Raw genomic sequence first — 26,075 nt, 5'->3', positions numbered from 1 at the left:
AAAGTACCCAACATTCCTTTTTGTACTTCATTAGTTCAAAGAAAGAATTTAGAAATAGACGTGATGGACAACAGTAAAACTTGCAATGGTGCTGGCCTCTACTCTTTACACCAGAGTAGCAGTACACGAGTGATGTAAAGAGAAAGTAATTGTAGTGTTTTAAACATTTAAATGTTTGCATTCTGAGACAATGAGCAAAAAAAAGGATGCAGCTCCTTTTGGTATGAGTGTGACTGCATACGTGGTGAATGGGACCACAAAACACACACACACACACACACTCTCTCACTCTCTCTCACACACACACACACACACACACACACACACACACACAGACAGAACAAGCCCCTCTTGTGTTTCTATCCTTCCCTCCCCTCATTTTTTCTTTCCCGTTCCTCCCTTCTCCCCTCTGTCTCTCTCAGCGTGAAACTCCCGCCGTCCTCTCCCCTCAACTGTTAATGTTGCTGCTACTTTATGTCGTCATTTATAAACTCGCCCTCTGGAATATGAACACCTGAGAAACACACAGGCCTCTCGCCATAATCTGCATTTAAAGCCTCAAACAGGGATTTACAAATCTATTAGTTGTAGTTTTCTGGGCATTTGTAGTATTGGTATCGATTATATTTATACCAGAATGTAAATGATGGCGTCATCTGCATAATGTCGCATACGATAATGAAACGTAACGTAAAATGACAGATGAAATATAAAGCATGCATTCATCAGTGATAATAAATCAACAAAAACATTGTAGTACATGCTCCTGAACCTATTTAGGTAAATGATGTCTTACTCTTATTGTCTTAAAATAAAGGATTTTAAGCTGCTATAAGTTCAGTTCGATCATTAACATTTCATATTGCGTAAATGCGATCAATCACAGATATACGAGTTACATTTCAAAGTGCTACTTTATATCGTTTTGGGAGAGAACACTTTTCTAAAGTAACATATTGTCTAAGACAGAAATGTAATGTACGATACTATTTCTTCCTGCAGACTAGATAGTTGTAGAAAGTTACTTTAAAAGCTACTTTAAAAAATAAAAAAAACTCTTACTGTATCTACCTGCCCGGTGTGTGTCTACATCCCACAACCCACATTCACCATCTCCATATGTTTTTCCATAGAGTGCAGTATGTTTACCACCACGTCTTTGTTACACATCATACTCCTCTATGTAAAGTACATTCAGTCAGCAGCTCATCAGCCTTTCTTCATGTAAAGCTGCTCTGGATGGGATTAACGTTTTCAACCTGATTATCACTAAATGCGTTTCTGTGTCGAGATGATAATTATAGTTTACTTCATATTTATTGAAGTAAACATCAATAGTTGCATTCACAACTTTTCAAGCCCAGAATAGTACCATGACAAGCATAACTCATTCAACAGGAAAGATCCTGTTGGTTTTGCTCATTGTACGTTTTTTCTTCTTTCACAACTCCCCACTCTGCATCTACCACCGATTACTTAAACGTTATTCACTATTGTATAGCAAAGAAGGCAAATCAATAATGCGCATTCTACTTTTTATTTAAGTTGCATGATCCTTGGATCATTCAGACTTAGTCCAATTAATCATTTGTAATTAGAAAACAATATTTTTCACATTCTCGATAAATTAATTCAGAACTTCAAACAATGTTTTTATTTTATGTACAGCAAGACTGTACACACTGACCATGTGTATATGAATTAATCGTCAACCTTCCAGTTTCATGAAAATGTGTCTTTCGTTCATATACAAGCATTTAGACATATCCCATGTTGTGTGTGCATACCTACTGCATCCTCATTATATTTACTCCGTTAAGATCTTTTGTCTCTGCGACACTGTTTTGTATCGTTATTGTGATCGATCTTTGTTCCCATTGTTTACTGTTATAACTTCTTTATTTCTCTTCACGGCGTTTGTTGCATGTCCATCCAGCTCCGTCATTGGTTCCCTGACTAACACACATTCCCTAATAAACCTCATTGGAACCAATCAGATCACTCAGACCCGTTCTGGTTCGTCTGTCTGTGTTATCAATGTGTAATCGTGACTTTTCTCCACAGTTGTTTTTGTTGTTGCATGCTGTCACCATCATGAGCATTTCAGTTGAGTTTTTTGTCAATGTTGTAATTCTTCATCCCGTGTTCTTCACCAGTTTTCCCCCTGGGGCTTTATTTTAATACTTGTATATATTTTGGCTTCTTTCATTGACATGGATCAAAAATCAATAAAATGAATGTTGAGTTAAAATAATGATTGGATCGCCATAAAACAACTCATGAGTAGCATTTTCTTTGTTTTCACAGTAAATAACTAAATAATTGTGGGTAACCGCTGGGTAATTTAATTATTACACAATCTATTATTATCTTAACAATTGATTTTGGGAATAGGAAGGTAACGACACATAGTTGCTGCTGTTTCCTGTCAAGTGGCTGTTATCATAAAGACATTTACTACCCAAAGTTAAAGTTTTGTAGTGGTTGGTTGTGTTTTAAAGTTCTGATCTTGTTAAAAAGCAAACTTAGAAATATACTTGCTACATATAACGGTCAAATTAGATATGAAGCTCAGCGGACACGTTTTTTATGTGTAGAAAGTAAAAACAAACAAATAAAAATATGCCACATTTAATCACAGTCTGTAAAATACGACTACAACAACATTAAAACAAGCTCACTACAGTTTCTGGTGGGTATTTCACAGCCAAACAAAATTTGTCACCTGCCAGAAATCCAACCAATTATCAGAAATATGACCAGAAAAATAATTAATCGTCGTGACATTAAGCTGCAAGTCAAACGATCTCACAGGAATTCAACACGGTGCTAAAATGAGTCCGGGGCGATTAATTCAGGGCTAAAATCCGGTTTAATCCGTACAGTCTGTTCTGCTTTACTTGTGCAATCTGACTTAATAAAAGTCAAATCCTTATAAAGGAATCACTAAATAAAAGCTCCCAGGATCGGTCTAGCTCTCGCTGAGCTCAAAATAAAAGCTCCCAGGATCGGTCTAGCTCTCGCTGAGCTCAAAATAAAAGCTCCCAGGATCGGTCTAGCTCTTGCTGAGCTCTAAATAAAAGCTCCCAGGATCGGCTGAGCTCTAAATAAAAGCTCCCAGGATCGGCTGAGCTCTAAATAAAAGCTCCCAGGATCGGTCTAGCTCTTGCTGAGCTCTAAATAAAAGCTCCCAGGATCGGTCTAGCTCTCGCTGAGCTCTAAATAAAAGCTCCCAGGATCGGCTGAGCTCTAAATAAAAGCTTCCAGGATCGGTCTAGCTCTTGCTGAGCTCTAAATAAAAGCTCCCAGGATCGGTCTAGCTCTCGCTGAGCTCTAAATAAAAGCTCCCAGGATCGGTCTAGCTCTCGCTGAGCTCTAAATAAAAGCTCACAGGATCGGTCCAGCTCTTGCAGCCCTTCAGTTAAAGCTCCCGGGATCGGTCCAGCCTCTGAACTGTGCTCAAAAAGAGTGTCCTCCATTGGTCCAGCCCTTGAGGAGCTCAGTAACAGGGTAATAAGCATCCGGTTGGAGTGGGTGTGGTGTGGAAAAATAAAATCTGTTGATACTAGGCCAATCGCATTCTCCCCCTCACCAATAATGATGCCCAGTAATGACTTCCAAGCAATTCTGTTGGTAATTGTTTGAGATTTTATTGAGTTTTTTTTGTGTTTCCTATCTGCTAGCTCCTCCCTCTCCTTGTCTTTCCTCACACCATGTTGTGTGTTATTGAGTGGTGTTGTGATTTATTATGCATGTCCTTAAACCTGTAACCAGTGCATGATCAGACTGTTACACCCGTTGGTGCTCTTAATGTGCAATGGGGGTGTTTTTCTAATCCGTACTGGAATCCAGCGCTGAGCTCTTAATTAAATGCTTTAAAAAAAACAACCGCTTCTAAATGCATTCCGAAGGCTGAGGTAGCGGTTAGTGGTCTGATGGTCTCGTTCGGTTGAGTGTGTGTGAGATTAGCTTGCATTGCTTTTGAGAGATGCTGAGAGACTTGAGACAGAGACCGGACACATTTGGTAACTTCAGGCTTGACTTTAGGAAATCCAATAAGACTTTCAACTTGACTTTGACATTTCAATACTTGAATCCTCGAACCCAGAGGAACCAGAAACACACAGCAGCCACGCCTGATGGCGCTGCATCATTGAACAAACATTATTTTATTGTCGTTTGTTGCCCTTGACTTGAATCTTGAAGAATCTTTGCTCAACCAGGAAAGGGAAACGTACGTTCTCTCTCTTTTACTAGTTCATCTGGTTTCAGCTTCTCAAATGTGACTTTGCTGAACTTCTTTGCCACATATGACAGTAAAGCGTAGTGTCTGTTGGACTTTGTCGTGACTTGTTTTCTTCTGTTTTTTTAGATTATTTCAATATTATTTTCTTTATATAATTTTAATTGCATTTTTGTCTGCGGATTATTTTGCTGAACAGTGTAAAATCAGTTGAACACAGAATATTAGATACATTCATGTTCTGGTTCTTGGCCTCAAAACAACAGAGATCATACGATTGCCCTGTGAACGATTTTAGGTGCATTAAGTTGACTTACCGGTTATGATTCATGGCGGTCGTAAAGGTCGCAGATAAGCTCCAAACAAAAATGTAAAAAAACACCATATGTGTTTGTTCAGGTTTCAGTTTTGGGTAAGTTTAAAGTGTCTCCACAGCCTGTGATTCTGCTCTGCTCTGCATGCTGCAGCTCTGATAACTGATTTACAGCTTCTGTGTCTGAGAGAGAGAGATTGTTTGTGAGAGAGATCCATCCATCCTCCGTGCTCTTCTGACTCTCTCCTCTGTTTCCAGGACGTGGAGGGTGGAGATGTGGTGAATGGGGTGTCGGAGCCCAGCCCCGCGGGGTCTCCCGGGGGGTCTCGCAAGGGCAAGGCCAGCCAGGCGGCGACCCTGCCGGCCAAGTCCCAGCAGGACGCTCCCACGTCCCAGCTGGAGAGCTTCCTGCACCGCAAACACGAGTGGGAGGGACACAACAAGAAGGCCTCCAGCAGGTAGGAACCGCTGGGTGATTGTATGCAGAACAACTTCTGAAATATGACGACCAAGAAGTCTCTCTGCTGCTTTAGGTGGACTCTGTGATTGTGTCAGCGTGATGAAACACACAATCATTTATTTTCATACTTTTCTCTTTTTGGTGTTAAATTACATCATGAACGATTTAACAGAAAACAAAATCAAACGTTTGGCATGAATTCATCCGTTTGTTCAAATTCAAATTTACAGCATAGAATTAAAACACGAATGCTTATTGCTGGCTATTATCTATTGTTGATGAATGACGTGACTGTGTCTCTGCAGGTCGTGGCACAACGTGTACTGTGTGATCAACCAGCAGGAGATGGGCTTCTACAAAGATCAGAAGAGCGCCAGTCAGGGGATTCCCTACCACAGCGAGATCCCCGTCAGCCTGAAGGAAGCCATCTGCGAGGTGGCGCTGGACTACAAGAAGAAGAAACACGTCTTCAAGCTCAAGTGAGAATCGTTTTAAGTGCCGATCTGACAGGTTAAAGGAGGATACAGTTAGTGCATCTTTCCCCTGAAACAAAGCTCTTAACTCAAGCAAACGCAATCAAATATCGGTAAAGATTCTGTCCGAGGTGAGTCGAAAATCACACCTCTGCTCGGAGTCATAACTCGCATCCTAACATATTTTTAAATTCAATCAGATTGACAGTCCGAGGATGTCATTCTCTCTGATGGCCATCATAGAAAAACGATGCTCCTTCAAACAAAGACTGTGTGAGAGAGCGCTCAGCACCTTCGGTAGCAGTTGTTGATGTTTTGGCCACTTTGTCGGACAGAGGAACTCCTCAACGAGCTGAAAACACAACAGCTGAGACTGAAGTTTTAAAACATCGTCCAAACTCATCAACCAGAGTAAAATAAACCGTCTGTAGGTGTGACGGTGAAGGGAGTCTTCAACACGTTGGTATTGATTGTTGTTTAATACATTCTGTTCCACAGGATTACTGACGGGAATGAGTATCTCTTCCAAGCCAAAGATGACGTAAGTAAAAATATATATATGTTTATTTATTGAATGTTTGTATATTGCTCCTAAATGATAATTATCGTGACTTAAAGTAAAGTGTCGCAACAGCTGCTCTCCCCGGGTCAACACTGCTAACTCCTCCTTCCTCTCTCCTCCCTCGCTCCTTCTCCTCATCCTCCAGGAGGAGATGAACATGTGGATCTCGGCCATCTCGACCGCCATGACGGGCGACAACACGGAGGTGACTCCCAGCAGCCACAGCACGCCGGCCCCAGCCGCACGCGCTCAGACGCTGCCGGCCTCCGTCGCCACGGCGGCGGCGGCGGCGGCGGTGGCGGCGGCGGCGGCGGCGGCGGCGGCGGCGGAGTCCAGCCCGGGCAAACGAGAGAAAGACAAGGAGAAGCGCTTCAGTCTGTTCAGCAAGAAGAAATAGACGGTCCTCCTTCCCTCCTCCTCCTCCTCCTGCTCATTCCTCTGGCGCTGTTTGGGGTCGCTCCTCATCATCGATCCATCTCTGGTCAAATATTTGTTGAAGATGTCTGTGTCAATTGAGCGAATATTTGATTTAGAGTCGGCTAGTAGCAACTGATACTGTAATAATTAATAACTGCTCAACGTGTGATTAAATTTACTTCTAAATGGATTCAAATGTACTCAAACCTGTTGATAACTAAGGTGAGTTGATGAGGAAAAAAGATCCTTCATCGTCTGTTTATATTACCATGTGACTCACTGGCCGATCTGGACAGTTGATACAGCAGTTGCTATGTTAAATGAAATCCCAAACAGCCTCTCCTTCTCTTCCTTCTATTCTTTCGTCCTCTTCCTCCTCTCCCTCTCTCAAAGCGTGACTCCAGCATGCAAGCTCGAGCCAAAACTCCACTCTGTGCCTATCAACCGTCCGGTCTGGCTCAGAGCTTCAGTACAGCTACCACACACCAACCTGTGTCCTCCGTTCACTTTTTGTAAGATACGGAGCAGGAAATAAAGACTAAAAAAAAAAGATCGGATTGAAGGAAAACAAATTTAAAAGAGGTCTGCAAACGCTTCAGGCAGCTGCCGTCATAAAGATAAAAACCAGAGTTTGCCGCTGAACAACAACACGCTGTAGAGGAGTTCCCAGAATATTCCTGTTTATTATTATTATTATTATTATTTGTGTTTTCTATCTCCTGTTATTTTTCTCTCTGCTTTCTCATCCTCCCAGCGTTTCGTCGACTACTGCCTTTTGTGGGTTGTGTTTACGCTCCCAAGTCGTCTCGGTTTCTTTTGTTTCTTTTTGTTTTGTTTTTTTTGGGAAGTTGTAGTTAGTTCCTGTTCGGGTCCATCCTCAGTTTTTGCGAGGCCTTGTCTTTGCAAGATGACGTGTATCCCTCTGTAGTGGGGAAAACTGAGACCACAGCGGGGTAAACCTCTGAAATTACACCTCTCACACCTTTTTAATTTGAGCCGAAATGCCTAAAACTATGTGCAAGTGGAAAAACGTGCCGAGTCGTGTGCTGAAAGCGGTTTAAACTTTAAAGAGCAGGAAAATCGAGTTCAAATTGCAAAACAAGAGCGCACCAAACAGCATTTTATGCACTGAATAACTCCGCTTTTCTTGTTGGTTCAATTTGTGCAATACAACCTGTGAGAAGCTTATCATCATTATGTTCTGGTGCTGTCTAATTCCTGCAGCTTCACGGAAAGCAAAGAAGCAGAACGTGGCTGTAATTTGGAGAGTTACCCTGCGGTGCTTTGAACTGTGTGTATAACTTGTGTATAACAAACTGTTAAAAAAATGAACCTGTGTTTAATTTCACCTATATTTACTACTAATAAGACCTACAAACCGTAATAAGCTTCATTTGAGTATAACGTTCTTTACCTGAAACTTAACGATATGTACAGTTAACGGATCTGAATGAAGGAGCTATTGAGCCTCGATGGGGGAATAAATAACGAAGACCAGTAAGAATGTTTGTGAACTCAAACTTTTAAGCATCCAGTAAGGTTTATTTTCTACCCTGGTTACATTTATTGCCTCCTTTAGTTGTTTGGAGTGTTTTTGTTTCCTCCAGTCTGTATTTTCTGTTCCACAGTTTAACTAAGTCTAAGGTTTATTTAGTCTGACGAGTGTGAAGACGTAGATGTACTATAAAAACAGTTACTTTGAGCATTGCTGTTAAGTGGACAAGTTGGTTCTAAAAAGCATTTACTGGGAGCGAGTAATGTTGCAGAATAATGGTCGCTTGCTTGTTGGCTTCAGCACTCTATTTTATTTTGTTCAGACTTTTGCCACCAATGAAGAGAGAACTGTAGTTTTATATGGAAGTTCTTTGATGACAAAATGAAGATATTTGCACTGTAATCAGTCTGAGGTGAGATTTGAGAGCATGCAGAAACAGATTTGTTCGCATGACTTTTAAGAACAGAATTGTGACTTTTCATCAATGTTTTGAGACATGATGTGAACAGCCTTCCTCGCGCATGTGATCTTTAAATGAGCATGCTGTAGTTTGTTTACCGTGCCTACTTTGAAACACTCGTTAATGTTACTTGACCCAAGATGCACCTCTGTAATATCAAGATATTAGGTTTCAAAATATCAAGTGTGCTGGTTTGGGGGATTTGGGGCACTGTTGGGCAGGAACTGAAGGGGTTAATCAATGGTCATGGCTGTTGGACGGTTGAATGGATTTCACAATCGGGGATTGTGTCTCTAGCTGAGCAAAACGTGCCGACGTATTCTCCAGAAATATGTCTCCATAATTTCACAAAATCTGTCAGAAAGGTGAGCTTAGATTCCAAACTAAACCACAAATCTCACCTTTGCTTTTTAAACTTGCTTGAAGCCTGAATTAGTTTTGTGCAGATTTGTAATTTTGTCATGAATTAACTTCCGTATCGGCAGGAATGAGCCCCCAGAGTGTGAAAGGTGGGCGTGTTGGTGAAACACCTCGTAACTGAGAAACTCTTCACTTGGTGATTGGTCCTGAAACGCTTCCTGTCTTTCTTTTTCTTTATGCTACATTCTCTGGCAATTTGATAAGTATAGTTGTGCATTCCTCGGTCACTGTAATCATAGTAACGAGATGTTTCTTCATATTGCACAATCAATAATGCCACACTGGGGGTGGGCGGGGGTGGGTGGGTTGGTGGGGCCGGGTTGTTTGTAGGTGAGGTAGTTGGTGTGATGTGGGGGGGGGGGGGTCACTGCTAGTTGGATCTGCACCCGTAGACTTCTCCTGATCTCTGTTACATATGTGCAAAAAGCCATTAAAATGCTTTTAAAATGAACCAAACGTTTGTTCTGTCGTGTGTGTTTTGTGTGAAGTTGATGGATAGAAAGTAATGTCCAGCTGCTGCCACAAGTATGTCACGCTATTCACTTACACACATGACTTGGCAGCATGGACCTCCTGTCTGTCTGTCTCTCTCTATCATAGTCATTCAGGTCTTATCTTTAGAGCCCCCCCCTCCCATTTCAAAATAAAAGCTCCAGTCATGAAACATTCAGCGTGTGTCCTCATAGCATGTTGATTAATTGTTATTTGTCTTATTCAGATGTAACAATAAAAAAGTAAGTGTGAAAAAAATGGCATGAAGAAGTGTGAAGAGTGTTGCATGTGATAAAAAAAGTCTGAAATGTCATGAAAAGGTTGTCAAAGAGGTCTTATTTCATTTGAATTTATTAAAACGTCATAGCGTAATATGCAACAAGAAATACATAATAAACAGACTATGGTATGTCATTAAAAGGTAATTTTCTAGTAGCTCATTAATTGCACCATAACATACAAATACAATAAACAAAGAATCTATAAATTACAGCCAAATAACAGTTGAAGAGTTTGTATGTCGAAAATACATCATAAAAAGTCAGATAAGTATGTGAAAAAAATATATTTATAGCATATTTTTTTAGTTACTTTATTTTTCAAGTTACTTTGTAAAAAAGTTACTTTTTTAGTTACTTTGTAAAAAAAAGTTACATTTTTTGTTACTTTGTAAAAAAAGTTACTTTTTAGTTTCTTTGTAAAAAAGTTACTTTTTTAGTTACTTTGTAAAAAAAAAGTTACTTTTTTAGTTACTTTGTAAAAAAAAGTTACTTTTTAGTTTCTTTGTAAAAAAGTTACTTCTTTAGTTACTATATTCTAAAAGTTACTTTTTTAGTTACTTTGTAAAAAAAGTTACTTTTTTAGTTACTTTTAAAAAAAGTTACTTTTTTAGTTACTTTGTAAAAAAAGTTTCTTTTTTAGTTACTATATTCTCAAAGTTACTTTTTTAGTTACTATATTCTCAAAGTTACTTTTTTAGTTACTTTGTTAAAAAGTAACTTTTTTAGTTACTTTGTAAAACAAGTTACTTTTTTAGTTACTTTGTAAAACAAGTTACTTTTTTAGTTACTTTGTAAAAAAAGTTACTTTTTTAGTTACTTTGGAAAAAAAGTTACTTTTTTAGTTACTTTGGAAAAAAAGTTACTTTTTTAGTTACATTCAAGGGTCAGAGCCAATTTCAAACAGCCAGACAGTTACAGAGTGGTGCTGTCACCATGAGGTACAAATAGGAATTGCATGTTGAATTTGTATGATTTATTCATTCCGTTTTGACTGTGCTGGCGGGCCATAAATAATGCATTTTAAGACAGAAGGCGTGGGCCATAAAATCTGACCTCGGGCCGTGATTGGCCCGCGGGCCAGACTTTGGACATGCCTGATCTACAGCATACCTTCAGGGCTCTGAGGTCTCACATTTGTGTCATAGCCTGGAGTACTTTTGTAACAGTTGATACAGTTGGGTATCTTAAAAAAGTAACTTTTTTTCCAAAGTAACTAAAAAAGTAACTTTTTTTCCAAAGTAACTAAAAAAGTAACTTTTTTTCCAAAGTAACTAAAAAAGTAACTTTTTTCCAAAGTAACTAAAAAAGTAACTTTTTTCCAAAGTAACTAAAAAAGTAACTTTTTTTCCAAAGTAACTAAAAAAGTAACTTTTTTTCCAAAGTAACTAAAAAAGTAACTTTTTTTCCAAAGTAACTAAAAAAGTAACTTTTTTTCCAAAGTAACTAAAAAAGTAACTTTTTTTCCAAAGTAACTAAAAAAGTAACTTTTTTTCCAAAGTAACTAAAAAAGTAACTTTTTTTCCAAAGTAACTAAAAAAGTAACTTTTTTCCAAATTAACTAAAAAAGTAACTTTTTTTCCAAAGTAACTAAAAAAGTAACTTTTTTTCCAAAGTAACTAAAAAAGTAACTTTTTTCCAAAGTAACTAAAAAAGTAACTTTTTTCCAAAGTAACTAAAAAAGTAACTTTTTTTCCAAAGTAACTAAAAAAGTAACTTTTTTTCCAAAGTAACTAAAAAAGTAACTTTTTTTCAAAAGTAACTAAAAAAGTAACTTTTTTTCCAAAGTAACTAAAAAAGAAACTTTTTTTACAAAGTAACTAAAAAAGTAACTTTTTTCCAAAGTAACTAAAAAAGTAACTTTTTTTACAAAGTAACTAAAAAAGTAACTTTTTTACAAAGTAACTAAAAAAGTAACTTTTTTTACAAAGTAACTAAAAAAGTAACTTTTTTTACAAAGTAACTAAAAAAGTAACTTGTTTTACAAAGTAACTAAAAAAGTAACTTTTTTTACAAAGTAACTAAAAAAGTAACTTTTTTTACAAAGTAACTAAAAAAGTAACTTGTTTTACAAAGTAACTAAAAAAGTAACTTTTTTAACAAAGTAACTAAACCCTAACCCTAACCCTAACCCAACCCTAACCCTAACCCTAAACCCTAACCCTAACCATAACCCTAACCCTAGCCCCGCTCCCAATTAACCCTAACCCTAACCCTAGCCCCGCTCCCAATTAAACCTAACCCTAACCCTAAACCCTAACCCTAAACCCTAACCCTAACCCTAACCCATGGCCCTCTTAGGAGGGGCCCGCTCTTAACTAACCCTAACCCTAACCCTGCTCCCAATTAACCCTAACCCTAACCCTAAACCCTAACCCAACCCTAACCCTAACCGTAAACCCTAACCCTAACCCTAACCCTGCTCCCAATTAACCCTAACCCTAACCCTAACTTTGAGAATATAGTAACAAAAAAAGTAACTTTGAGAATATAGTAACTAAAAAAGTAACTTTTTTTACAAAGTAACTAAAAAAGTAACTTTTAGAATATAGTAACTAAAAGTAACTTTTTTTTACAAAGTAACTAAAAAAGTAACTTTTTTTTACAAAGTAACTAAAAAAGTAACTTTTTTACAAAGAAACTAAAAAGTAACTTTTTTTTACAAAGTAACTAAAAAAGTAACTTTTTTTTACAAAGTAACTAAAAAAGTAACTTTTTTTTACAAAGTAACTAAAAAAGTAACTTTTTTACAAAGTGTTGGGCTCTGACCATGTGGCTTAAACATGTGCTGTGGACAAAGACAATCAGGCCTTCACTTTGTCGAGCAAAGGGTTCATCCTGATTTGTAGTTTGATGAGAACAAGCCTCCTCTGGGTGAAATTTCACACTCAGGTGTGAATTCCCCCTCCCCCCAAAAAACTATGGTCCAATCTCATTGGCCGAAGGCCAGGCGAACCCAGGACCCCTGTGGTTCGACCCCTGTTCTATAAAACTCTCTGCTGCCCCCACCTCATGGCTTTTTCCCGTCGACCTCCGTCGAACAGGGAGCACACCACGCTCTCTTCGCTCGGACACCCCCCGTCCAGGCCACAGAAGAACCAACTTTCCCCGCCAGCGCAACGCAGGCCACGAGGAAACAACGGCCCTTCTCCCCTCATCAACCCTGACAAGCCATTTCGCTGGATGAAACAGCCCGCGATCACGAATCTGCTTCAGCGATCCGTTCAGTGCTTCCTGCTCCTTTTCCTTTTTGCGCACACCCCGGCAGGAAGACGTCTAGACCTCTCCTGACCGATGATTACCGGGAGACCTACGGACCACGTCGTCTTAACCGAAGTTAGGTCATCCTCCCTGAAGCGAGGATTGACCACGTCTGCGTTTCGCTCCAGAACGAGCTCACGCCACGACGGGCCGAAACAGCGCCAGCTCAAACGCCGCGCTGAGAAGCCGCCCCCCCCCCTTCCTCTCGAAGAAAAAGGACAGCTTTGCCACAAACACTTCCACGTTGCAACGAAGCATCTACAAGTAAGATTCTTGGCATTTGGGCATAGCTTAGCTTAAATTAACGTAAGTTTAATTCAGGCCATTCATTTATATGTTGATATTCCTGTGTTTTTGTGGGTTTAAATTACTGTCGCGTGATATCGAGATATTGCGCAATCATTACGGACCAGAGAAGTTCCGTTGTATTCGTGTAACTGCTATGACTGTTTCTTTGGGATTATTTTCATTCATTGTCTTCCACTCCGTGTGGAAGTTCTCTTTTCATTAACTCGACTCGGTGAGTGAGCTGAGGTGCGTGGTTTATCACGGCATAAGTTACCGGCAGTTCAAAGACGACAGCGGTATATTTATGCATGATAGAACCAGCAAGCAGGCTCCCTACCACATCGCACGCCGAAGCGTGATTCACTTCGAGTTCTCGCTCCTTTTTCTCTTTCCTCCTTTCACGAAACACGCACACACACAGCTCCTAGTTCTACCCCTGGGGAACCTCGTTCAAACGAGCGCCTCACATCACGTCCTGCCCAGGCACACGTGAATTACATACAGCAGCCTAACTGCCATTTTGGTCCGCGTCACTCGACTCCGCCATCTTTGTAGTTTTTAGCTGTAGTTCTTACGGCCCCTCCCCTTTGGCCAGCGTCACTCGACGCCGCCATCTTTGTAGTCTTTAGCGTAGCTGTAAGACTCCTTCCTGTTCACCCACAGACCCACACACACACATACACATACACACACAGACATACACCCTCATCCACTTTATTCATTCTTTAGTTTAGGCATATAAAATTGTATGATAACGTTTGTTGGTTGCAATATTAATTGATTTGATCATTTATTATTTTGATTCAATAAACTCTGTTATACTTTCAGGAGCAGTCGTCTGTGATTACTTGTGCATATGTATTTGATAAGACTGTATGTAGTAGCCTGTGCTCGAACTTAAAACCTTCACTGTCACTGAATGTATAGTCATACGCAGACTATTGACATTATGAGTGACTACTAATTATGAGACTTAGTTTTATCGTTTGGTTATTGGTCCCTGTTCGCAGGGTGGTGCCCCGTTTATATTAATAATCATTAATAATTGTTACATACATCAATAATTCTATTGATGTCAAGAATTCAGTTTCTTAAATGCTGATAACCCAAACACGCTCCTTTAGATCCCAACAAAAGTAACTTGAAAAATAAAGTAACTAAAAAAATATGCTATAAATATATTTTTTTCACATACTTATCTGACTTTTTATGATGTATTTTCGACATACAAACTCTTCAACTGTTATTTGGCTGTAATTTATAGATTCTTTGTTTATTGTATTTGTATGTTATGGTGCAATTAATGAGCTACTAGAAAATTACCTTTTAATGACATACCATAGTCTGTTTATTATGTATTTCTTGTTGCATATTACGCTATGACGTTTTAATAAATTCAAATGAAATAAGACCTCTTTGACAACCTTTTCATGACATTTCAGACTTTTTTTATCACATGCAACACTCTTCACACTTCTTCATGCCATTTTTTTCACACTCTTACTTTTTTATTGTTACATCTGAATAAGACAAATAACAATTAATCAACATGCTATGAGGACACACGCTGAATGTTTCATGACTAGAGTTTCACTGATACATAGGTGGTGTAGTGGTTAGTGTCGCTACCTCGCTGCCAAATAAACTGGGTTCAAAACTTACCTGTGGGTGTCTTTGTTTCGAATTAATATACTATGACTATTTTTTCATGAGTTTTTTCGACATACTCTTCTATGACTTTTTCAGGATATCCTTTAACAATGAATCAGTATGCTATGAGGACACACCCTGAATGTTCCATGATACACAGGTGGTCTAGTGGTTAGCGTCGCTGCCCCACAGCCAAATTCAGTCTGTGTTCGATACTTACCTGTGGGTATCTTTTTTCGACATGCTATACGATAACGTTTTTCAACATGCTATAGTATGATTTTTTTCATTACTTTTATAGACATACTGTTAAATGTCAGGCTTCATCACAAGCATTCCAGTTAGAAATCACTCTGGAGCTTTTATTTTGAAATGGGAGGGGGGGGGGGGCTCTAAAGATAAGACCTGAATGACTATGATAGAGAGAGACAGACAGACAGGAGGTCCATGCTGCCAAGTCATGTGTGTAAGCACAGACCTGAAAATGTGAGGTTGTGCAAGCAAACAAAGCTGCTCGCGGGGATTCATCAGGATTACAAACTCCATGCAGAGAATTTAATCACACACACTGTTCAGACTCTCTGCTGTTTAAAGATACTCTGAGTCTCTTTTACAGTATCATAACTTTATATTTCATGAAGAGACGATTCAAAGTGTGGATTTAGAGCTTTTATGTATTTGTATTATGTCTTTAAAATATTTTTATTAACAAATATTTACAAACATAATACTTTCAGTGATTTTCAAGATTTTGAACGGGGACGAAAAATTGTTGAGATGACTGTCGATGCGAATAGTTTTATTTGTTATACGTTTCCATTTGTTTATAAACATTGAAACATTGAACTCTATTTCAAGTGATTGTCACTAAAAACAAAAAGATTGTTCTTGTAGTTTTAGGGGTTTCTGGCAGCTTTATACTTTTGTTAAATTGACGAACTGGGAAGTCAGAATTGTAGCTGAGTTTGTGCTGAAAACAAATGACACCATACATGTGATGTCATGATCGAAATACAAAGATGAATGCATAGAAAGTCTGCAAAAAAATGAACCAAAATTAAACTGGTTTTAACTGGTTCCTAGTTTCTCTCTTGTTCAGTATTTTGGCTTCTATACTGAATCAGTAAACATCACCTTCCTCTAAAACACTGATCAGACACTCATACAAGTGTTGTTTTTCTTTATTTGAAGCTTTAAATAACTGATCTGTTTACAGTTCAGCGTATTTTGATGCTTTGGCCTCAAGATGGTGCAACAGGACCGGAGGATCTCAGAGGAGGTTCAGTAAATCATTTGAGCTCCACAAAAATCTATAAAGAGAAACATGTGAGTCAAACCTTATTTACACTCTGCGCTCATACAAATCCATAGAAATGTCACACGACTCTTCTCCAGCACATCACAACATTATTCCCCAGATTTTTCTGGATTCTGGTACAAATCTGAGATTTGTCTGTTTGTCTCAGACGCACCACCTCACAGCATTCCCTTTACAACATGTATCATTTCAATTAAAGGATGTTTGACTCCAGTCTTTACGTTTAACAAATCAAGTGATTGGACAGTTCAGACTTTTCTCCAGAGGACAGCCTCAGGCAGACACACTTAAATAAGTTTTACTTTTCACAGATTGAGATGCTCTTATCTCTTCTCATTTAGACGTATTCAGGTATCAATAGAATTACTTGTTTTCAGCTTATGTCATACTGTACTATGATTCTTTTCATGAGATTCTGACGACATACTATAACATTGTCAATGCAGGACTTTTATTTGTAACCGTATTTTAACAGTGTAGTATTAGTACTTCACTAAAATGAAGTATTTTAATACTTCCTCCATCTTTGATTTATGTTTATTTATATTTAAAATCTTTGTGAAATGCAAAACTTTGTCTCTCTGTCACCCCCTCCACGCTCTAACACCAGATGTCCTGGATGGAGGTGCTGCGGTCTCAGTTCTTCGCCCACGTCTTCAGTGGGTGGAGGAGGAGGAGGAGGAGGAGGAGGAGGAGGAGGAGGAGGAGGAGGAGGAGGAGGAGGAGGAGGAGGAGCTCGCCGTTCTTCATCCCCACTGCAAATTATCTCATCTGCACTGTAGCTCACTCACCGGGCTGCGTGACTGACTCACACCTTGTTCTACGGGTTCTACAGAAAGAGAGAGAACAAGAAACAAGAACTCATCCAATATATGAGTAAAAAATATGATTTAATAACTCTTCCAATAAATATCCCTCTGGAGAGTCTGGAGGAAGGACATTATTACCAGCGGGTATTCTCTCTGGTAGAACAATTATAGACACAATCCAATTTAAATAGATGTATGCATACTTTAACAATACTGAATTTAGGGCAAGCCATAAATAACGGCAAGCCGAGTACAAAGTCACAAATTTTAAATGAAGAGATAAATAATGAACTCAATGATGAAGTAGAAATGTGCTTCAGCAACTGCCTCGACATATTGTGCATGCAACCAGCCCAGGAAGGCCTATTTGATTGTGAACTTTATTCTTTGTTTATTCATTCAATATTTGAACTGTAATGAATCTGTAACTTTGATAGTTCCACATTTTATTATCGTTTTAGAAGCAGTAGCTCACTTCAGGTCGTGACATGTGTTGTCGGGTCGAACAACGCTTCTTAGCTGTGATATAATCAAGATTTAATGTTTCATTTATTCTCGTTGTGCAAGGACATCAGTTGTGGTCCCATTTCGCTACAAAAGAAAGACACTAAAAAGGCAAAACTGTATTATAAGGTGAAGGGTGGAAGATGAGAATCAGCTGCTGAGCAACAAACTCTTTAAAGCGAGACATTTCCGAATCCACCTCGTCATTTTACAGCCTCCCTGTTGTCTCATTGTGTGTCAATGCAGCTCATGAACTCAAAAGAACTGAGATGTCAAAATGTCCTCGAACACAACAATACAAAGTGTTTTAAAGCAGTCTCTGCGTGGTGTGCTGTGCTGTATGCTCCTTTTAAAATCCTAACAGCGTCATAGTGAGACTGCTTTCTTTATTTTTCATTTTCCTGCTGTAACATTAAGTTTTCGTTTTACTAATTAAACTTCCGCTGTCTCTGTTTCAGACCTTTGACCGCTGAACTTAAATCTAATAGTGACGCAGGAAAAGAAGATTCCTTTTAGCTTTAAGTATAAAACTTTCATTTATTGTGGATTTTTTCCGGCTGTGATCTGCTGCATCAATAAAAACTATTTTTTGTCAACAATGCTGCCTCTGTGATTACTTCAGGGACCCTCTGACCTGAGTGTGTCGAAGGTAGACGATCAATGAATACTCTGTTTTTCTTCACACAAACAGACACTTCTCACAGCAGTTAAAAGTTAATAATCAACAGTTCAGACACAAAAAACTCATCCACATTATAATTTAGGCATAAATAACATTTAGATGTTTCCACAGATGTTCCTCCCATATTTCTTTCCTTCCGATGTCCTGTTCTCATTTGGCGATCACGATGCTTTGGATGTTTCAAGTCTTTAAAAACAAAAAGAAAATATTCTTATATGTCCGTCCATTTTGGATGAATAAAAGTTTGAACATTCTCAGTGTAGCACCAGACAGAGTACAAAATAAGTTCAACTGTGGATTAAATAAAAACACAGTGTATGAAATATCCCACTCCCAAGGAAAAGAAGAAAACAAACACAGATAGAAAGACCCAGAAAGGCACTTAAGTGTGGTGGTATCGACAGAAAGGCTCTTTGAAATGAAAAGTGAGTTGAAATCAAATCTTTTCTCGGTTACAGACAAACTCCAAAATGTTTCTGTGAATATGAATCATATCTTTTCTCCCGGTCCAGTGTTCCGTCCCAGTGATCCCAGTTCAGAAAGTCTTGAATGATACGTACGATTTCTAACACCAGTGTCCTCTCAGCAGCTCGGTCAGAACAAGTATAACCCAGTGTGTTACAGTTTGTCCTTTAAATGGTCCCATCAGTGGGGTTGTTTTTCTCAAAGGTAACCTGAATGCAGCATCAGCAACGTTACTGAGACGAGTCCAGGAGGCAGATGTATAAAAGAGACAAACACAAACCTTCCTTTAGTGGATGTCCCCACAGTGTTGCAAGACGGGAGAATTCAGTTTCATCTCGGAGATTAATTCGTTTCCAGTCGATCTTTGGAAAACAGACTCTGCAGTCTACTCAGCCGTTAGATTGTAGAGGTTTAAACTGTGATTTGTCAGCTGATATCCCAGTAGTGCTAACACTAGACTAACCTTCTATTTCTCCTGTGAAGTTTGAACATGTTGCCTGTTGATTCCAGCTTGTTATCGGCTGCATTATTTGTTCACTCGACAGTGAAACAGAAACCTGTTCTTATTTAAATCTTCACACATTTTGATGCTAAACTTCCGGGTTTCTTTTACCAACGACTGGTGATTTCTTCTATTCTTATTCAACTGTTGCTCTGAGGGATCTTTGTCTCTTTCTATTGTCAGTCTGGTTCATTTATGCATCTGGCCCCTGGACGAATCGTTTCTTTTTTTTGTGAAAATCCGAACATGTTGTGTTGAACCTTCTTTCTCTGGACCTTGCGGTGCACTGACGACAATGACGACACTGTGAGGACGAGATGGTGATTGAGCAGAACAACACGACAGTAAGTTGAACCTCTTCTTCACTGTGACTAACTGGGCAGTTGTGAATTCACGTAAACCAAAAACAAAGTTCAGACCAAGAACAAACAACTTGTGATTCTTCTGGTTTCTTCATTTGTTCATCTTTTGGGATCCATCATGAAGCGTCTCAGGTGTTCCGCTTCAGTCTGAACTTTTCTGCCTCGCCACCAGAACACAATCCAAACGTCTCGTCTTCTTCCATCTCCAACTTCTAAATTCTAAAAACGAAAAGTTCAAGGTTGCAGGTTCGATTCCCTCTGGATCCACTTGTGGTGCTGTTAAGGCGCTTTGGATAAAAGCGTCACCAGACGGTAGAAGTCTCTGCGTTTTACAGGCATTTCCACACAAACACACTGAAACACACAAACAGACGTTAACACTCTCTCTCTCTCCAAATAATGTTTCATGTTGTAGCTATATGTATCAGGTGACTGTTACCGATCAGTGATCGGTTTTACCTGCAATCGTCTGCTCCTGTGCTGATCACGTATTTGTCTTCATGGGAGAACCGGATGTTGGTCACATGAGCCGAGTGGCCGAGGTAGCGCTTGTGTTTGGCCTGCAGACATAAAGGTATGGCGGTCAGCACTCCGCCAGAAGCAGACAGAATCACCAGCATGGGACCAAAGCACACAATAACCAATAGAGGCAGCAGTAAGTCTGGTGGTTTTGAAGAGAGCATAGACGAGCATAACTGCTTCAGCTCTGACGGCAAGGTTAAGGGGTGAAAATATTCGAAATATTGCGTACACTTAAACCCCCGTCCACAGCAGTGCATTGCTTTTCCCCCGGTGCCAGTGCTCAGTCAGTACTGTAGAACTATGTATACAGACCTCATACAACCCCACTTCAAAACACCTGAACTATACCTTTAAGTAAGTTCACTTGCGGCCGTAACTTAAAAAACAACACAAACCGTGTTCTGCAGGGTGAAAGTCCTGTGTTTGTCGTAATAGGCTGCTCGGACAGACAACCTTTGCTACCCTTTTTCGGGGGACGGTATGTATTTATTTTTATCTTGCTAGCAAAAGATATAACTGCTGTGCACAAGACATGGATAAAACAAGGTTTTTTTTTCTTGTGGAACATGTTTTTGAGAGCTCAAATGTAAACGTGGGTGACTCACAAACTTCTCTGTGCAGGGAAAGTCGAACAGTTTGACCAATCCGAAGTCGTCACCGGTGACGACGTTCAGGCCGGCGTGAGACACACACGCACAGTTAACTTCAGCTTTGTCTGCGTTTCGCGGCCATATCCCCAAAACTTCATCTCCCAGGATGCTGTGGGAGAGAAAAGGCAAGTTTAGTTGCAAAACTACTAATATACTGTGAGCTTCTTATGACATGTTTATGCCATAAAGTATAAGGCGAGAGCGTGTTTACATCTGTGAATGTCTTTGTTTACGAATCGTGTGAGTGAGTGAGAGAGAGAGAGAGAGAGAGAGAGAGAGAGAGAGAGAGAGAGAGAGAGAGACCTGGTCCAAGTGGCCCAGGTGATTCTGTCGATGATGGTCTGGTCGTTCACCAGCTTCCCTGAAGGAGCCTCAAACACCTGCCGCTTATAAGCTACTGTAGACACCTGCAGAAACAACACACAGAATGTTAGGTTTCTAGGTAATCCAGGTCCATTATACAGCATATATACTTTGTATACAGTGTTTATACATGTATAATATGGATACATGTGTGTGTATATACCTGTATGTAACAGCTGTCAGCAGAGAAGTCGAGCTGCAGGATGAAAGCAGGGATGTCGCTGCAGTAAACCAGCCGGTTCAGAGTCGGTCCTCCGCTCACATCGTAGATATCCACCGTGTTCTCCACAGAACCGACCGCCAACAGCCGCCGGTCCGGACTGAACCTGCACACACACACACACACAAGAGTTCATACAAGAGTCCATTTACCATTAACCAAGTACAAATACTTAAAAAAAACAAATACTACATTTATCTGACAGCTTTATTTGATAAAAAAATGTGTATTTTCAAACTCCGCTCTCTCTCCCACCGGATGTCCTGGATGGCGACGCTGCGGTCTCGTTTCTTCGCCCACATCTTCAGCGTGTTGGCGAGGAGGACGAGGAACTCGCCGTTCTTCATCCCCACGGCCAGCATCTCTCCGTCTGCGCTGTAGCTCACACACCGGGCTGCGTGGCCGACACACACCTTGTTCAACAATTTCTACATAAAGGGAGAGAAAAAGAAACAAGAACTCATTCAACGCACGAGAATATGAATAAACATCCCTCTGGAGAGTTTGGAGGAAGGATATTATTACAAGCCGTGACAGCGAATGTGGGATTGTTTTTCACCTGCTGAGTCTGTGTGTGAGTCACCAGTTGTTTATATTTCTGTCTGACAGACTTTGTCACATAAATAGCATCGGGATGTGCAACGACCAGGACAGGAGAGCTGCAGTGACTTGAGAAGAAAATCTGCATATATTCACACTGATTCATATTTTCTTTTTTTCATGAATAATTATAGTATCTCTTACCACTTAGTCTGTGACAGTGAGATGGTGTGTGTGTGTGTGTGTGTGTGTGTGTGTGTGTGTGTGTGTGTGTGTGTGTGTGTGTGTACCTTGTCAGTGAGGTCCCACAGTCGGATGGTGGCGTCGTCACTGGCGGTGATGCAGAGCTCTTTGGCAGGATGAGCAGTCACGCCCCAGATCCCCCCCCGAGCGTGACTGTCCAGCAGCAAGTTGGACGCTGCGTTCTTCTCCCCGACCTCGATGATCTCCCCGTCCTTCGTCCCCACCAGGATCTTACCCTGAGGAGGAAGAGGAGGACGTGGGCTGGTGATGAAGATCTGGCCTGAGGGAGGACGATAGCTGAGGGGTGAAGATCAAAAATCAAAACTTCTCACTTTGCCTCTGCAGACGGATCGGACACACTCCACCTGCTGTCCCGTCTCCAGCTGGAAGGCTCGGCAACGTTTCATCTCCTGATCCCAGAGCTTCACCGCACCGCCCTCCTTAGTCCTGACACACACACACACACACACACACACACACACACAACAAATCATTTGTTTCTGAGATTTCAAGACAAAAAAAATTATTTTTCCCACTAAATATGTTCTTTGGGAAAAATGGGTTAATGTAAATATTGACAGCTTTTCCATGAGGTAAAATGAAGAATGTCCGTTAGTGTGCATCTGTAGGTGTGTTACTCACGGCCTCTCCTTGCCGCCGGTGACGATGAGTCCGTCTCTCAGCGTGGTGTACATGGTGAACACCGGCCCGGTGTGAGCCTTCGCCACCACCCTCAGCAGGTAGTGATCCCGCCACACGTACACGTCCCCGTTAATGGCTCCAGTGAACGTCAAGTTATTCTGCAAACACGCATTCAGGAAGAAAAACCGAATCATGAATCACATTTCATACGATTAATAACAGTAATTCTGATAGACAAACACTCAGTACCTTAGTTTTATCAATATTTATATTGCGTCTATATTTAGTCGTGTCCCATTTCAGGTGATTTTACAAACAGCGACAATAATTCTGGAGGTGACTCACAGCACCGAAGGCGACAGACAGCATCGTCTGCATCCTGCCGTCCTCCACCGTCCCCACCACGCCCTTCTTGTACATCAGAGCGCCGCCGGCCAGCGTCCAGAACTTCACATGTTTAATTCCCACCGACACAAACTGGGAGTCCGAGTCCGGCCGAAACTCCACCACGAAGATCCGGTCCGGGTGTCCGGCTTTACTGCACACCTTGGATCCTGCAGTGGAGTTATTTTAAATGTATTTTTATCTTAATTACTATTCTCACATCATGTACGCACCAAGATCTTGTCATCTGTCAACACATTGATCGATAATATTTCAATGGTTTGAGTAATTTATCATGTAAAAACATTTCATGCTTCCAGATTTGCAACAGGAACATTTTCAATTCATGGACTTTGACTCTTTTAACGACGAGGCCGTCTGACCTTCCTGCCAGCGCCACACAGTGATGGTGTGTTCAGGATCCACTCCAACGGACAGTAGCAGCTTCCCTGTGGCGCTGAAGTTAACGTAGCCGACGCCTTTAGTGTGAGGACAGCGGAGGATGGACAGAGTCTGTTTACTCATCGCATCCCACACATGGATGGAGGGAGTGGTGCCTACGCACAGATCGAGAGAGGAGAGAGGAGAGTGGGCACAGAGCGAGGTTTTCATCATGACAGAAGGGCGACAGAGTGTCACAGAAACAGAGCAGGGAGAGGGATCAATGCAGCCTACAAACACCCTGACAACCAGACCAACAGCAGTGCTTCTCTGTTTAAACATCACACTGGTAGCGTCATCAACCAATCTGTTTTTAGATTTTTTTTTTCCTGTTGGCTTTGGAAGAAGGGAAATGCTGAGTTCCTGCTGAAACTCTGCCGCTGGTCTCTGGGTGTCAGGGTGTCTGTCGTGGAGAGGCGGGGTGCGGTTTGTTTTTTACCTGGCAGTTCACTGACGTCACCTGAGGTGTTGTGAGAGAGATGGCGACAAATGAGGCCAGCCAAAACACACACACACGCACACGCACACACACACACACGTACAAAAACAAAACAAAAAAACAGATAAAAACGTGAAGTGAGTTGTTTCAAAGAGGCTCAGCCATGACAGCAAAGATAAATATTTATGGGTCAGTCTTGCTGCTTATATCAACCTTAAAATAATCAGCAGATTAATGCATAAATAAAATAATCCTAAATTCAAAATGAGCTCCACTTCAACCATCTACAACAGTAAAACCCTGTTTTTCATAAATAATAATAATCGAATGATATAATATTAAATAGTACAACAGTCACAGGGGACATGTTTCTGCTTTTAATACTTTAAATACATTTTCCTGATTATACTTTTTCTGAAGTACCATTTAAATGCAGGACTTTTACTTGTTACAGAGTATTTTTGTCACTGTGGTATCAGCTGATAACTGTTTTATTCATACAAAAAAGCTGAACTTAATGAAAGCCCCTCTCCTGCTCTCTACGCTTCTTTCCGCAAAGATATAAACCACATGAAACAATTTCCATTCCGTCCCTTCTGCTTCTTCAAATGAACTTTACATCTGCTGATTTCCTTTTAAAGATGAAGCTTCCTCTATGTTAAGTGTTGTCGGTCTGTTTCGATTCACTCTCAGTGGAAAACAAGTAAAGCAAGCAGGTTAAACATGAAGCAGAGGAGAGACAAGCAGGACTCGTTTAGCTCAGACGAGTTAGTAGAGAAACACACGAACATGCAGAAACACACACACACACACTCAGTGTACCGATCTGTCCCGAGGCGATGACATTTTTGTATTTCGGGTGCTGATTGGCGGTGAGAGAGAGGATGTCATCAGTGTGTTCCAGGTAGAAACTCTGAGTTCCTGCAGCACAAGAGGTCACATGAACGCATCACTTTGATGCACTGATTAAAACATAGTTATGGATCCCATTAAATCCTCAAAAGCACACTTTTCCTTTAAGTAGAAGCTCTGAGTACTGGTTACCGGTGGAGAGGCTGTGGACGATGGCGGTGGCAGCAGTGTGGTAGACGATGTCGGTGCCGTCGTTGAGGTAGTGCAGGTTGTTGCGACAATCGTAGCCCCGAAAACCAAACACGTGATCCAACACCATGTCCTACGAGAGAGAGGAGGAGACAGGTAAACAGGAGGGCAGACAGACAGACTGTGAGCGAGAGAGACAGGTAGAGAGAAAGACAAACCTCCACCAGTCTCTTCTTCTTGGAGACGTTGTTCTTCTGGAGTTTCTCCGGCTGCGGCGCCGCTCGACTGACCGGAGGCCTGGAGGACCAATCAGACTATTAATCAAGTAATCAATCAACCTCCATCAAAGATGGGTGGAGGAACAGTCAGACAGCATGGTCAGTCTGAAGACAGACAGGACAGACAGACAGGTCAGCCACAGACAGATGGGTTCTTTTTGTTCCTTCTGTCACAAACCCTACTCGTGCTATGAATACTGAGTACTTAAATAACTTAGAAGAAGTAGTAAGCATACTAACAGTTGTAATACAAGTAGTAACAGTAAGAAAGAAGTGACAATGTGGTAGGTATTTGTATCAGTAAAGCTAAGAGTAAGAGAAAAGGGTAAAGCAGTGAGTAATAGTTGTAAAAGCAATATTTTGTAAGAGTATACTGTAATAATAGTACCTTACTGTAATAGTAGTATTACTATTAGCAAAAGTTATATTATGGTAGTATAAATGGTAAAGTACTGGTGTAGTAAGTCGATGTGGTACATGTACTGAGCAATACCGTAGTGGCATTATCAGATAAACGTGATAGTAAAGTAGTTTAGTGAAGGCCTTTGCACACCAAGTCTGTATTTTTCGTCAACATTTCTGCACGTTTAAAAATAAATACATCACATTTACAAATCAAGTCAGAAATGTTGTCTTTTCCTTACAGTTTTCGGAAGAGGTTTGATTTTTTGCAGTTTCTCGCAAACGTTGTTTGACCGCTCAGAGCCACCATACATGCAAACGTCATCATCCAAGATGGCATCTGATGAACTGATTAACTTCGTCTACCAACACAAAGCACTTTGTTACAAATAAAGTAAAGAACACTGATATTAGTATTGCTATTAATACTTATATTACAACCATTTTAAATAACTA

The 26,075-nt window shown here is 40.4% G+C and overlaps 2 protein-coding genes across 6 annotated transcripts in view; one reads left to right on the top strand and one right to left on the bottom strand.

The window, feature by feature from the left end:
* The window catches only part of LOC306786199 (spectrin beta chain, non-erythrocytic 1-like), a gene marked incomplete at its 5' end in the record, with an annotated part of 94,509 nt that extends 85,381 nt beyond the window's left edge, over positions 1-9,128 (top strand). For 3 of the 4 annotated variants that reach the window (XM_079280894.1, XM_079280895.1, XM_079280893.1), the window contains 4 exons: positions 4,815-5,014; positions 5,322-5,495; positions 5,988-6,030; positions 6,197-9,128. In XM_079280894.1, coding sequence (XP_079137020.1) covers positions 4,815-5,014; positions 5,322-5,495; positions 5,988-6,030; positions 6,197-6,448 — 669 coding nt within the window. In that variant the 3' untranslated portion in view covers positions 6,449-9,128. Of the gene's footprint in view, positions 1-422; positions 2,241-4,814; positions 5,015-5,321; positions 5,496-5,987; positions 6,031-6,196 lie in introns of those variants that run through there. The other variant, XM_079280896.1, reaches the window with a different exon arrangement.
* Positions 9,129-19,783: 10,655 nt separating this feature from the next.
* The window catches only part of LOC306786200 (echinoderm microtubule-associated protein-like 6), a gene marked incomplete at both ends in the record, with an annotated part of 48,958 nt that continues 42,666 nt past the window's right edge, over positions 19,784-26,075 (bottom strand). The window contains 14 exons of one of the 2 annotated variants that reach the window (XM_079280897.1): positions 19,784-19,808; positions 19,914-20,014; positions 20,582-20,735; positions 20,930-21,033; positions 21,153-21,315; positions 21,465-21,637; positions 22,040-22,228; positions 22,325-22,439; positions 22,635-22,792; positions 22,980-23,188; positions 23,402-23,575; positions 24,700-24,819; positions 24,943-25,072; positions 25,158-25,236. In XM_079280897.1, the coding sequence (XP_079137023.1) occupies positions 19,784-19,808; positions 19,914-20,014; positions 20,582-20,735; positions 20,930-21,033; positions 21,153-21,315; positions 21,465-21,637; positions 22,040-22,228; positions 22,325-22,439; positions 22,635-22,792; positions 22,980-23,188; positions 23,402-23,575; positions 24,700-24,819; positions 24,943-25,072; positions 25,158-25,236 (1,894 nt within the window). The remainder of the gene's footprint in view (positions 19,809-19,913; positions 20,015-20,581; positions 20,736-20,929; positions 21,034-21,152; positions 21,316-21,464; positions 21,638-22,039; positions 22,229-22,324; positions 22,440-22,634; positions 22,793-22,979; positions 23,189-23,401; positions 23,576-24,699; positions 24,820-24,942; positions 25,073-25,157; positions 25,237-26,075) is intronic. The other variant, XM_079280898.1, reaches the window with a different exon arrangement.

Source organism: Melanostigma gelatinosum (genome assembly GCF_949748355.1).
Source record: "Melanostigma gelatinosum genome assembly, chromosome: 12".
NCBI classification, from domain to species: domain Eukaryota; kingdom Metazoa; phylum Chordata; class Actinopteri; order Perciformes; family Zoarcidae; genus Melanostigma; species Melanostigma gelatinosum.
Note: the sequence above shows the minus strand (reverse complement) of the source record. Positions and strands in the feature narration are given on the sequence as shown.